The following is a 13,644-nucleotide window of genomic DNA, read 5'->3' as shown; positions in this document are numbered from 1 at the left end:
TATCCAATTTTACAGCCGAAAGCCTTAGAGTCACATGACACACGCTAACTGTTAGCATGCTATCATTACCATGCTTACTTTTCCCGCCGAGAACCTCAGCGTTATCAAATTAGTACTTGACATATGCTAATGTTAACATGCTAGCATGCTAACACTACCATGGTAACTTTTTCAGACAATTTTGTAGTCGAACGACTCGGAGTCATATAACTCGGCAGCTAACATTGACATTCTATCATGCTAAATTACCTCGCTAACTTTTTCAGCCAATTTTGTGGCTGAACCTCAGTCATATGCTTTGGAACTTGACTCATGCTAATTTTTAGCATGCTAAAATTGTCACGTTAACTTTTTATCCAAGCCGAAAGCCTTAGAGTCACATGACACACGCTAACTGTTAGCATGCTATCATTACCATGTTTACTTTTCCCGCTGAGAGCCTCAGAGTTATCAAATTAGTACTTGACATATGCTAATGTTAGCAGGCGAACACTACCATGGTAACTTTTTCAGCCAATTTTGTAGTCGAACGCGTCAGAGTCATATAACTTGGCAGCTAACATTGACATTCTATCATGCTAAATTACCTCGCTAACTTTTTCAGCCAATTTTGTGGCCGAACACCTCAGTCATATGCTTTGGAACTTGACTCATGCTAATTGTTAGCATGCTAAAATTGTCACGCTAACTTTTTTATCCAATTTTACAGCCGAAAGCCTTAGAGTCACATGACACATGCTAAATGTTAGCATGCTATCATTACCATGCTTACTTTTCCCGATGAGAGCCTCAGAGTTATCAAATTAGTACTTGACATATGCTAATGTTAACATGCTAGCATGCTAACACTACCATGGTAACTTTTTCAGCCAATTTTGTAGTCGTACGCCTCAGAGTCATATAACTTGGTAGCTAACATTGACATTCTATCATGCTAAATTACACACGCTAACTTTTTCAGCCGATTTTGTGGCCGAACACCTCAGTCATATGCTTTGGAACTTGACTCATGCTAATTTTTAGCATGCTAAAATTGTCACGCTAACTTTTTTTATCAAATTTTACAGCCGAAAGCCTTAGTGTCACATGACACATGCTAACTGTTAGCATGCTATCATTACCATGCTTACTTTTCCCACCGAGAGCCTCAGAGTTATCAAATTAGTACTTGACATATGCTAATGTTAACATGCTAGCATGCTAACACTACCATGGTAACTTTTTCAGCCAATTTTGTAGTCGTACGCCTCAGAGTCATATAACTTGGTAGCTAACATTGACATTCTATCATGCTAAATTACACACGCTAACTTTTTCAGCCGATTTTGTGGCCGAACACCTCAGAGTCATATTCCTTGGTACTTGACTCTCGCCAATTTTTTCCTTGCTAACATGACCACGCTAACTTTTTATCCAATTTTATATCTAAAAGCCTCAGAGTCAAATGACATATGCTAACTGTTAGCATGCTAACTTTATCAGACAACTTTGCAGCCGAGCCCCTCAGAGTTATCAAATTAGTACTTGACACATGCTAATATTAACATGCTAACATTACCATGCTCCCTTTTTAAGCCAGTTTTGCAGTCGAACACTTTATATCATATAACTTATTACTTGACATATGCTAACATTACCATGCTAACTTTTTTTTTTTTGCCAATTTTGCAATCAAAGCGCCTCAGAGTCCTATAACTTCAAACTTGACACATGCTAAAGTTAACATGCTAGCATGCTAACATTCCCAAGCTAACTTTTTCAGCCAATTTTCCAGCTGAAAGCCTTCACAGTCATATATCTTGGTACTTGACTCATGTTAATTGTTAGCATGCTAACATTACCGTGCTCAGTTGTTTAGCAAATTTTGAAACCGAACACCTTATCTCATATAACTTAATACTTGATATATGCTAACACTACCATGCTAACTTTTTTTTTGTGCCAATTTTGCAAGCGAGGCCTCAGAATCTTATAACTTAGTACTTGACACATGCTAACTGTTAGCATTCTAAAGTTAACATGCTAGCATGCCAACGTTACCAAGCTAACTTTTTTAGCCAATTTTACAGCCGAACACCTCAGATTCATATATCTTGGTACTTGACACATGCTAATGTTAGCATGCTAACGGTGCCATGTTAACTTTCTTAGCCAATTTTGCAGCCAAACAGCTTTTATCATATAATTTAATACTTGACATATGCTAATATTACCGTGCTAACTTTTTTTTGGCCAAATTTGTAATTGAACGCCAAGGAGTACTATAAATTGGTACTTGACACATGCTAAAGTTACCATGCTAACTTTTTTACCCAATTTTGCAGCCGAACACCTTACATCATATAACTTACTACTTGACATATGCTAACACTACCGTGCTAACTTTTTTTTTTTGCCAATTTTGCAATCAAACGCCTCAGGGTCCTATAACTTGGTACTTGACACATGCTAAAGTTAACATGCTAGCATGCTAACATTACTGTCAGAATAATTGTAACTAAGTTATCACAAAACGTTGTGTTACATTGAGTTCAGCTCGCCCTGCGAGAGGACAAAAGCTGTCTTTGATCCTACCAAGCAGAAACTCAACTGTGAAGGATGGGGAGCGACATGAAGGCGTCAGTTTCTTTTATGTATTGTAATCCACAGAAAGATATTGTCCTGACCCGAGATCTACAAAGCGGAGAGGAAGCAGGGCCTTACCCCGCCCTCCAGGCACCTTTTTTTTAACTGTTTTACGACCTTTTCTTTGAACTGTTTTGTAACCAAAGGCGATGGCTGTTTACGACCACCCTCCCTTAAAAACAGCTGATGCCATGTAATCAGCGAAAGTCCAAATAAAAGAGGAGGCGTACAATCTTTCGTCAGAGCGTGGGATGACACGGTACAAGAGTACAGTGTCTACACGTTTCTCCTCAATTGAGCCAAATGGAATTCTGTCTCTGGTTAATTCATTGCTTCTTGTCTTGTTTAATAGATGTCATCAGTGTTTGAACCTGACAGTTACAAAGCTAACTTCTTTAGCCAATTTTGCAGCCGAACACCTCAGAGTCATATATCTTAGTACTTGACACGTTAATGTTAACATGCTAACAGCGCCACGTTAACTTTCTACTTCAATTTTTCAGCTGAACGTGTTAGAATAAATGTTTCTAAATTATCACAAATCTTTGTGTTACATTGAGTTCCCAGCGAGAAGACCAAAAGCTTCCTTTGGAACCTACCAAGATGAAGGTGTTCCTGTTTCTTTCATGTATTATAATCAACATAAATATATTGTTTTAACCCAAGGACTATAAAGACGAAGAGGAAGCAGGATCAGAATCCCCTCCAGGCGACCTCCTTTTTCAACTGTTTTACGAACGTGTTTTTGAACTCTTTTACGAACTTCTTCTTTGAACTGTTTTACAACCTTTTTTGTGAACTTTATACAACCCTCATCCTTAGAAACAGCTGTGGTCATGTGGTCAGAGAAAGTCAAATAAAGGAGGACTTGTACAATCTTTCGCCAGAGCGTGCTGAGATACTGTACAAGAGTACAGCCCGGATGTTTCTCCTCAATTGAGCTAATTTGAATTCTGTCTCTGGTTAATTCCTTGCTTCTTGTCTTGTTTAATAGATGTCATCAGTGTTTGAACCTGACCGTTACCAAGCTAACTTTTTTTAGCCAATTTTGCAGCCGAACACCTCAGAGTCATATATCTTAGTACTTGACACATGTTAATGTTAGCATGCTAACAGCGCCACGTTAACTTTCTACTTCAATTTTGCAGCTGAACGTGTTAGAATAATTGTTTCTAAATTATCACAAAACTTTGTGTTGCATTGAGTTCCCAGCGAGAAGACCAAAAGCTTCCTTTGGAACCTACCAAGATGAAGGTGTTCCTGTTTCTTTCATGTATTATAATCAACATAAATATATTGTTTTGACCCAAGGACTATAAAGACGAAGAGGAAGCAGGATCAGAATCCCCTCCAGGCGACCTCCTTTTTCAACTGTTTTACGAACGTGTTTTTGAACTCTTTTACGAACTTCTTCTTTGAACTGTTTTACAACCTTTTTTGTGAACTTTATACAACCCTCATCCTTAAAAACAGCTGTGGTCATGTGGTCAGAGAAAGTCAAATAAAGGAGGACTTGTACAATCTTTCGCCAGAGCGTGCTGAGATACTGTACAAGAGTACAGCCCGGATGTTTCTCCTCAATTGAGCTAATTTGAATTCTGTCTCTGGTTAATTCCTTGCTTCTTGTCTTGTTTAATAGATGTCATCAGTGTTTGAACCTGACCGTTACCAAGCTAACTTTTTTTAGCCAATTTTGCAGCCGAACACCTCAGAGTCATATATCTTAGTACTTGACACATGTTAATGTTAGCATGCTAACAGCGCCACGTTAACTTTCTACTTCAATTTTGCAGCTGAACGTGTTAGAATAATTGTTTCTAAATTATCACAAAACTTTGTGTTGCATTGAGTTCCCAGCGAGAAGACCAAAAGCTTCCTTTGGAACCTACCAAGATGAAGGTGTTCCTGTTTCTTTCATGTATTATAATCAACATAAATATATTGTTTTGACCCAAGGACTATAAAGACGTAAAGGAATCAGGACCAGAATCCCTTCCAGGTGACCTCCTTTTTCAACTGTTTTACGAACATGTTTTTGAGCCCTTTTACGAACCTCTTCTTTGAACTGTTTTACGACCTTTTCTGTGAACTTTATACGACCCTCATTCTTAGAAACAGCTGTAGTCATGTGGTCAGAGAAAGTCAAATAAAGGAGGACTTGTACAATCTTTCGCCAGAGCGTGCTGAGATACTGTGCAAGAGTACAGCCCGGATGTTTCTCCTCAATTGAGCTAATTTGAATTGTGTCTCTGGTTAATTCCTTGCTTCTTGTCTTGTTTAATAGATGTCATCAGTGTTTGAACCTGACAGTTACCAAGCTAACTTTTTTTAGCCAATTTTGCAGCCAAACACCTCAGTCATATATCTTTGTACTTGACACATCTTAATGTTAGCATGCTAACAGCGCCACGTTAACTTTCTACTTCAATGTTGCAGCTGAACGTGTTAGAATAATTGTTTCTATATTATCACAAAACTTTGTGTTACATTGAGTTCCCAGCGAGAAGACCAAAAGCTTCCTTTGGAACCTACCAAGATGAAGGTGTTCCTGTTTCTTTCATGTATTATAATCAACATAAATATATTGTTTTAACCCAAGGACTATAAAGACGAAGAGGAAGCAGGACCGGAATCCCCTCCAGGCGACCTCCTTTTTCAACTGTTTTACGAAGGTGTTTTGTAACTCTTTTACGAACCTCTTCTTTGAACTGTTTTACGACCTTTTCTGTGAACTTTATACGACCCTCGTCCTTAGAAACAGCTGTGGTCATGTGGTCAAAGAAAGTCAAATAAAGGAGGACTTGTACAATCTTTCGCCAGAGTGTACTGAGATACTGTACAAGAGTACAGCCCGGATGTTTCTCCTCAATTGAGCTAATTTGAATTCTGTCTCTGGTTAATTCCTTGCTTCTTGTCTTGTTTAATAGATATCATCAGTGTTTGAACCTGACCAAACGCCTTCAGAGTCATATATCTTGGTACTTGACACATGGTATCCAAATGTTACGGCCAAAACGAGACCGTGTGTCGGTCCTCTGAGCCCACCTCTGACAGATAGTCGAGCAGACGTCTCGATGCCGTCGGTGTGGAAGGAGATCAGGCCGGCGTCCGCCAGAGATACGCGGCTCAGTATGAGGGCGTGCGTCTTCCCGTGTGCGCTCATGCGACAGTTGGGCTTGGACTTGAGCTGGAGCCCGTCCCGGGTCCACACTCCCTCCATGTAGGCCAAGTTGAGGGTCACCTCCAGGGAGCAGCTCTGGCACTCGCTCACTTCCACATCCTCCAGGCCTTTCACCACCTGGACACGCTTCTCTGGATTGGGAAGACACAGCGTTCTAAAAAAGGTATGTGCTCCGTCACCGTTGTTGCATTCCTTACTTGCAGCTGCTACTATTCCTCCAGGTATGTGGTCGGCCATGCTGATGCCTGGACTTCCTCTCTGGCCCAGGATCCACAACGGTCCTCAGGTAAACCTCAACACTGTATGTATGCATGAGGCTCTCATTAGTCAATCAGCAGGGGTGTTCTAAAACAATCTCATAAAAAAAAAACATAAAAAATGGAAAAAAAAGAGCAAATAAGTGAAATTTAACAAGCAAAAGTTGCTGTGGTGACTTTAATAACACTAAGCTTCCATGCAGGCTGTTTTTTTCTTTAAAACTGATGGAAATAATAATGAATCAGAATCAGCGTTGTTATGAAATATTGATCTATTGAAGGCTCCAATTACTTTACATCAAATATTCTACTTTGACATGTTTGGGGGGAATATATTGCATATTTTCATATTTTATATTGTCATAAAAACTGTGTTTTCTTTAACAAAAAGGGCATAAAATATTTAAAAAAAATGTATACATTTTTATGAGTAAGACCCTTTTAGGTCCTAGGAATCTTAGTGGGACTTAAAAAAAATGTCATTGCTCCAAAAATAATAATGAACTCATTTCAATGTTATGAAATATTGATCGGTTTAGCTCGGTTGGTAGAGTGGCTGTGCCAGCAACTTGAGGGTTGCAGGTTCGATTCCCGCTTCTGCCAACCTAGTCACTGCCGTTGTGTCCTTGGGCAAGACACTTTACCCACCTGCTCCCAGTGCCACCCACACTGGTTTGAATGTAACTTAGATATTGGGTTTCACTATGTAAAAGCGCTTTGAGTCACTTGAGAAAAAGCGCTATATAAATATAATTCACTTCACTTCACTATTGAAGGCTCCAATTACTTTACATCAAATATTCTACTTTGACATTTTTGGGGGGAATATATTGCAGATTTTCATATTTTATATTGTCATAAAAACTGTGTTTTCTTTAACAAAAAGGGCATAAAACATTAAAAATTAAAAATGTATGCATTTTTATGAGTGAGACCCTTTTAGGTCCTAAGAATCTTAGTGGGGCTCAAAAAATAATAATGAACTAATTTCAATGTTATGAAATATTGATCTATTGAAGGTTCTAATTACTTTACATCAAATATTCTACTTTGACATTTTTGGGGGGAATATATTGCATATTTTCATATTTTATATTGTTTTAAAAACGGTGTGTTCTTTAACAAAAAGGGCATAAAACATTAAAAAATAAAATGTATACATTTCAATGAGTGAGACCCTTTTAGGTCCTAAGAATCTTAGTGGGACTTAAAAAAAATGTCATTGCTCAAAAAATAATAATGAACTCATTTCAATGTTATGAAATATTGATCTATTGAAGGCTCCAATTACTTTACTTTTAATATTCCACTTGGACATTTTTTGGGGGGAATATATTGCATATTTGCATATATTATATTGTCATAAAAAATGTGTTTTATCTAACAAAAATGGCATAAAACATATAAAAATATGTTACACATTTTTATGAATGGGGCCCTTTTAGGTCCTAAGAATCTTAGTGGGACTTAAATAAAAATGTTATTAGTCAAAAGTAATAATGACCTAATTTCAAAGTTATGAAATATTGATCTATTGAAGGCTCCAATTACTTTACTTCTAATATTCCACTTGGACATTTTTGGGGGGAATATATTGCATATTTTCATATATTATATTGTCATAAAAAATATGTTTTATTTAACAAAAATGGCACAAAACATAAAAAACATATGTTACACACTTTTATGAATGGGGCCCTTTTAGGTCCTAAAAATCTTAGTGGGACTTAAAAAAATAAAATAAACTGTCATTGCTCAAAAAATAAAAATGAACTGATTTCAATGTTATGAAATATTGATTTATTGAAGGCTCCAATTACTTTACTTCTAATATTCCACTTGGACATTTTTGGGGGGAATATATTGCATATTTGCATATATTATATTGTCATAAAAAATGTGTTTTATTTAACAAAAATGGCATAAAACATAAAAAAAATATGTCACACATTTTTATGAATGGGGCCCTTTTAGGTCCTAAAAATCGTAGTCGGACTTAAAAAAAAATACTAAACTGTCATTGCTCAAAAAATAATAATGAACTAATTTCAATGTTATGAAATATTGATTTATTGAAGGCTCCAATTAATTTACTTCTAATATTCCACTTGGACATTTTTGGGGAGGAATACATTGCATATTTGCATATATTATATTGTCATAGAAAACTGCTTTTTCTTTAAAAAAACAAAAACAATAACGTAGCACAAATGTTTGGGATAAATTTAGAGGGGGGTATTTTGACAAGGTAGGGTGCTGGTTATGAATAATAAAACGTGAAATTACATTTTTTTATAGTTCTAGAAACAACATTTTACAGCACAAATTTTGCACAAACGATCGGGACAAGTTTGGGGAGGTTTTGACAAAGTGTGAGTGTGGAAGGAGAGAGCTGGGGGATAACTTTAAAAGCGTAAACTTTTTCCAGTGCAGTAAAGTTGACACAGGTAATAATAATTCCACGTGGCATATATCGGATCCTTGCGATGGCGAGCGGCGTAATCCCCGTCGCCTCGCTCCCTGACTCATCGCCACCAATATAGACTCTGCTGTGACGCCACCACAACCTGAACGCCCTCAGCCAGCTCTCGGCTCAGGAAGGCACACCAAAGATATCAAATCTACCAGCTTGGATCATTTCGCACAGGACATTCCCAGCATGCTTCGCTGTCACACAGTAAACAGCAAACAAAGTTCCACTCCTCCAATCACAGCCGGGACAATCCTAATCAATATTTGCATACGACTGAACTAAATATTACAGCACCTGAGTGGACGGAGTGATGAAAAAGATGTCAAGCCAAACGGTATCGTGTACTCACCTTTAACTCAGGTGTGCTGGAAGAAGGTCCATCCTCACACCAACACCTGATCAGGTCTAGGACTTTAACAACGCCAGCATGCATTCCAAATCTGAGTCCCGGTCCCCGAAGGAGACAGACCCTACACCACTTTCTCTTTTTTTCCTCCTTGTCGCTGCGGTGATGGAGCGACTTAGTGAACAGCTGACACCCCCCCCACCCCAAAATACTGACTTCCAAAATAGCTTGGCGTCCATGGCAGAGAGAGCACAATAATCACCATCAATGCAACCGTTACAATACTAGAAAATATACTGTATGCCATCCCCTAAACAAGTAGCTGGTATCTAAAGCAGGCGTGTCCAAAGTCTTTGTAAACTGTCAGGTTCAAACACTGATGACATCCATTAAACAGCAAGGAATTAAACAGAGACAGAGTTCAATTTAGCTCAATTGAGGAGAAACGTCTGGGCTGTACTCTTTCTACAGTCTTGCACCACGCTCTGACGAAAGATTGTACGGCATAGCTCGGTTGGTAGAGTGGCCGTGCCAGCAACTTGAGGGTTGCGGGTTCGATTCCCGCTTCTGCCAACCGAGTCACTGCCGTTGTGTCCTTGGGCAAGACACTTTTCCCACCTGCTCCCAGTGCCACCCACACTGGTTTAAATGTAACTTAGGTATTGGGTTTCACTATGTAAAAGCGCTTTGAGTCACTAGAGAAAAGCGCTATATAAATATAATTCACTTCACTTCCTCTTTTATTTGGACTCTCCCCGATTACAGCTGTTTTTAAAGGAAGGGGGGGTCGTAAACAGCCGCTGCCTTTGGTCACAAAACAGTTAAAAAAAAAGGTGCCAGGAGGGCGGGGTCAGGCCCTGCTTCCTTTTTGCTTCCTAGATCTCGGGGTCAAGACAAAATCTTCCTGTGGATTACAATACATTATAAAGAAAACGACACCTTCATGTCGCTTCCCATCCTACACAGTGGAGTTTTACACGCCATATGCTTGGTAGAATCAAAGACAGCTTTTGTCTGCTCGCCGGGAACTCATTGAAGAACAGATACAATTATTTTGACATAAAAACAAACAAACAAAGAACGTAAAAAAGCTAACAAGTGAAATGTAACAAGACAAAGTTGCAATATTGACTCTAATATCACAATAACACACTTTTAATTGTCCTGAGGGAACTCTCCTGGTGGAATCAATAAAGTACTATTTATCTATCAAAGCTGCCATGCGGGATGTTGGTAGAGTGGCTGTGCCAGCAACTTGAGGGTTGCAGGTTCGATTCCCGCTTCCGCCATTCTAGTCACTGCCGCTGTGTCCTTGGGCAAGACACTTTACCCACCTGCTCCCAGTGCCACCCACACTGGTTTAAATGTAACTTAGGTATTGGGTTTCACTATGTAAAAGCGCTTTGAGTCGCTAGAGAAAAAAGCGCTATATAAATATAATTCACTTCACTTCACTTTAAAACTGTCATTGCTCAACAAATAATAATGCATCAAAATCAATGTTGTTATTGACCTATTTAAAGCTTCAATTACTTCACTTTAGATATTCCACTTTGAAAAAAAACTGGGGGGAAAATGTTGCCTATTTTGTGTTTTTGCCCTCCAAAAAAAAAAGTTTTTTTTTTAAACAAAAAGGGCATTAAAACATTTAAAAAAGATCAAACGATCAGTTGAGGTGTCATAACTTTTTTCCACCAAATCAAAATCAAAGCATACAGGAGCCATTTTTATATTTGTCATTTTCAAAATCCATCCATCCATCCATTGTCTACCGCTTGTCCCTTTCGGGGATTATCTCTATATTTTTTTTAACCTTTACTGCTCCTGTCATGTTCAAACACCGAACTATCTATTACACAAGACAAGTTGAATTTTACTCATGAGGAGAAAAGTATTGGGCTGTACACTCAGTTACAGTTTCCCCCTTACGCTCTAAGGTACAGTCCCCGTGCTCCTCTATTTATTTGGGAGGTCCCCAGTTAACATCACTGAGGTTGCAAGCAGCCCCCAGTAGACACAATACATGATTATTCAGAATGGAAATGGGCCGACACTCGTGATTTCCCCCTGTCTGCGCCGAGGTACTCGATGTCCGTCCTTGGCTGTCAGCAGGCAGGGTCTGGAACCAAACTGCTGACGAGAGAAAACTCGCAAAGCAAGACCACAAGTTGTGTCTTTGCACTGATAGAAAAGTACAACTTCAGCACAATTGATAATAACTATAGCAACGGCCTTTAAGCATAAGAGTTGTATATATATATATATGTGTATTTATGTATATAAAAAACATAGTTAACGCAGGGTTAGGTCTTGCTTTGGTTATTGGCCAAGACCAGGGATCTTGGGTTCAAAAAGGTTGGTGACCACTGATCTAAAGACTAATATTGAAAGTAAAAAATGTATGACTTATTTTCTACACTTTTATGAGTGAGGCCCTTTTGGATCCCCGATCATTTTAGTGGGGTTTTTTTCAACCGCATTGCTTGAAAAATAATAATGAATTAAAATCAAAAAGTGGTAAAGGAATGGCTAAATCAGGCTGGAATGAAGGTTTTAGAATGGCCTTCATTAAAGTCCTGTCTTAAACGTGTGGACAATGCTGAAGAAACAAGTCCATGTCAGAAAACCAACACATTTAGCTGAACTGCACCTATTTTGTCAAGAGGAGTGGTCACAAATTCAAGCAGAAGCTTGTGGATTAATCAATCAATCAATGATTATTTATATAGTTGGCTACCAAAATCGCCTTATTCCAGTGAAACTTGCCATAATATTAACAAATATTACATTCTTTACAAATGTCAGAATAATTGTTTCTAAGTTATCAAAAAAACTTTAGTGTTACATTGAGTGCAAAAGCGGTCTTTGAAAGCTACCGAGAAGAATGCTTGTAAAACTCCACTGTGTAGGGGGGGAAGCAACATGAAGGTGTTCTGTTTTATTTCATATATTGTAATCAACATAAAGATATAATTTTAACCCAAGGACTACAAAGCGGAGAGAAGGCGGGATCTGCCCAAGTTCCAGACAACCTCTTTTCAACTGTTTTTTACGGACCTCTTTTTGAACTCTTTTGGGACCTTTTCTGTGAACTGTTTTTACGACCTTTTCTTTTGAACTGCTGTGATCAAAGGCAATGGATTTTTACGACCTCGTCCCTTAGAAGCAGCTGTTGTCATGTGGTCAGAGAAAGTCCAAATAAAAGGGGGAGGAGTACAATCTTTTCAGATTTCAGAGCTACAGAGCTGCGGACCTGGCACTGAGCACCGCGACGGACAAGCTCCACAGTGTCTTGGCTGGATGAGCAGGTATCGGACACCTCAGGTTTCTTGGATATATCCTCGCTCCTCCATGCGGACTGGTCACCGGCCGAGAGGGGAGTCGGCTCTCTTGGTTGCTTTGTTGGGTCTGCTCCTGTCTCTGGCCATACTCTCTCCACGTGGAACACCGCAGAGGCCACCACAGTGTATATGTTTCTTTTACTTTTTATTCATAGCTGTATGTAGAAGTGGCTGGTAGCATCAGCTCCGCTACTTTTAATATCTTTCATGTCCTTTGTGTTCTTTGATGTTTGATCACATTACGCCTGTACTGGCTCACCTGCACTGGCTTCCTGTGCACTTAAGATGTGACTTTAAGGTTTTACTACTTACGTATAAAATACTACACGGTCTAGCTCCATCCTATCTTGCCGATTGTATTGTACCATATGTCCCGGGAAGAAATCTGCGTTCAAAAGACTCCGGCTTATTAGTGATTCCCAAAGCCCAAAAAAAGTCTGCGGGCTATAGAGCGTTTTCCGTTCGGGCTCCAGTACTCTGGAATGCCCTCCCGGTAACAGTTCGAGATGCTACCTCAGTAGAAGCATTTAAGTCTCACCTTAAAACTCATCTGTATACTCTAGCCTTTAAATAGACCTCCTTTTTAGACCAGTTGATCTGCCGCTTCTTTTCTTTTTTCTCCTATGTCCCCCCCTCGCTTGTGGAGGGGGTCCGGTCCGATGACCATGGATGAAGTACTGGCTGTCCAGAGTCGAGACCCAGGATGGACCGCTCGCCTGTGTATCGGTTGGGGACATCTCTACGCTGCTGATCCGCCTCCGCTTGAGATGGTTTCCTGTGGACGGGACTCTCGCTGCTGTCTTGGATCCGCTTTGAACTGAACTCTCGCGGCTGTGTTGGAGCCACTATGGATTGAACTTTCACAGTATCATGTTAGACCCGCTCGACATCCATTGCATTCGGTCCCCTAGAGGGGGGGGGGGTTGCCCACATCTGAGGTCCTCTCCAAGGTTTCTCATAGTCAGCATTGTCACTGGCGTCCCACTGGATGTGAATTCTCCCTGCCCACTGGGTGTGAGTTTTCCTTGCCCTTTTGTGGGTTCTTCCGAGGATGTTGTAGTCGTAATGATTTGTGCAGTCCTTTGAGACATTTGTGATTTGGGGCTATATAAATAAACATTGATTGATTGATTGATGTTTCCCTCTTACACACATGTAAGGGGGATTACTATGGCTATGAGTTGTTTATTTTCCCTTGCGTCAGTCTGGGCTCCCTCTCCAGGGGCCCAGACTTAGACAGATTTTTTTATTTAATTTAATTTTTTTCTCCCATTCCCCCCACTTGTTTATCTGTATCTCACCTTTTTTTGTAATGGGTGCCGGAAGTTGGCAGACCCGTCAGCGATCCTGTTCTGTCTCCCTATAATGTTTGTCTGATCTCGAATGGGATTGTGCTGAAAATTTTAATTTCCCCTCGGGGA

General features: G+C 39.5%; 1 protein-coding gene across 6 annotated transcripts in view; it reads right to left on the bottom strand.

Annotated features, from left to right (window-relative positions):
- Positions 1–9,038, bottom strand: part of obscna (obscurin, cytoskeletal calmodulin and titin-interacting RhoGEF a) — a 171,852-nt gene extending 162,814 nt beyond the window's left edge. For all 6 annotated transcript variants that reach the window (XM_061883080.1, XM_061883082.1, XM_061883081.1 and 3 more), the window contains exons 1-3: positions 8,886–9,038; positions 6,004–6,105; positions 5,671–5,937 (exon numbers count right to left, since the gene is read on the bottom strand). In XM_061883080.1, coding sequence (XP_061739064.1) covers positions 5,671–5,937; positions 6,004–6,043 — 307 coding nt within the window. In that variant the 5' untranslated portion in view covers positions 6,044–6,105; positions 8,886–9,038. The remainder of the gene's footprint in view (positions 1–5,670; positions 5,938–6,003; positions 6,106–8,885) is intronic.
- Between the last annotated feature and the right edge of the window lie 4,606 nt (positions 9,039–13,644).

The sequence above is a fragment of the Nerophis ophidion genome, linkage group LG22 (assembly GCF_033978795.1).
Source record: "Nerophis ophidion isolate RoL-2023_Sa linkage group LG22, RoL_Noph_v1.0, whole genome shotgun sequence".
In the NCBI taxonomy this organism is placed as follows: domain Eukaryota; kingdom Metazoa; phylum Chordata; class Actinopteri; order Syngnathiformes; family Syngnathidae; genus Nerophis; species Nerophis ophidion.
Note: the sequence above shows the minus strand (reverse complement) of the source record. Positions and strands in the feature narration are given on the sequence as shown.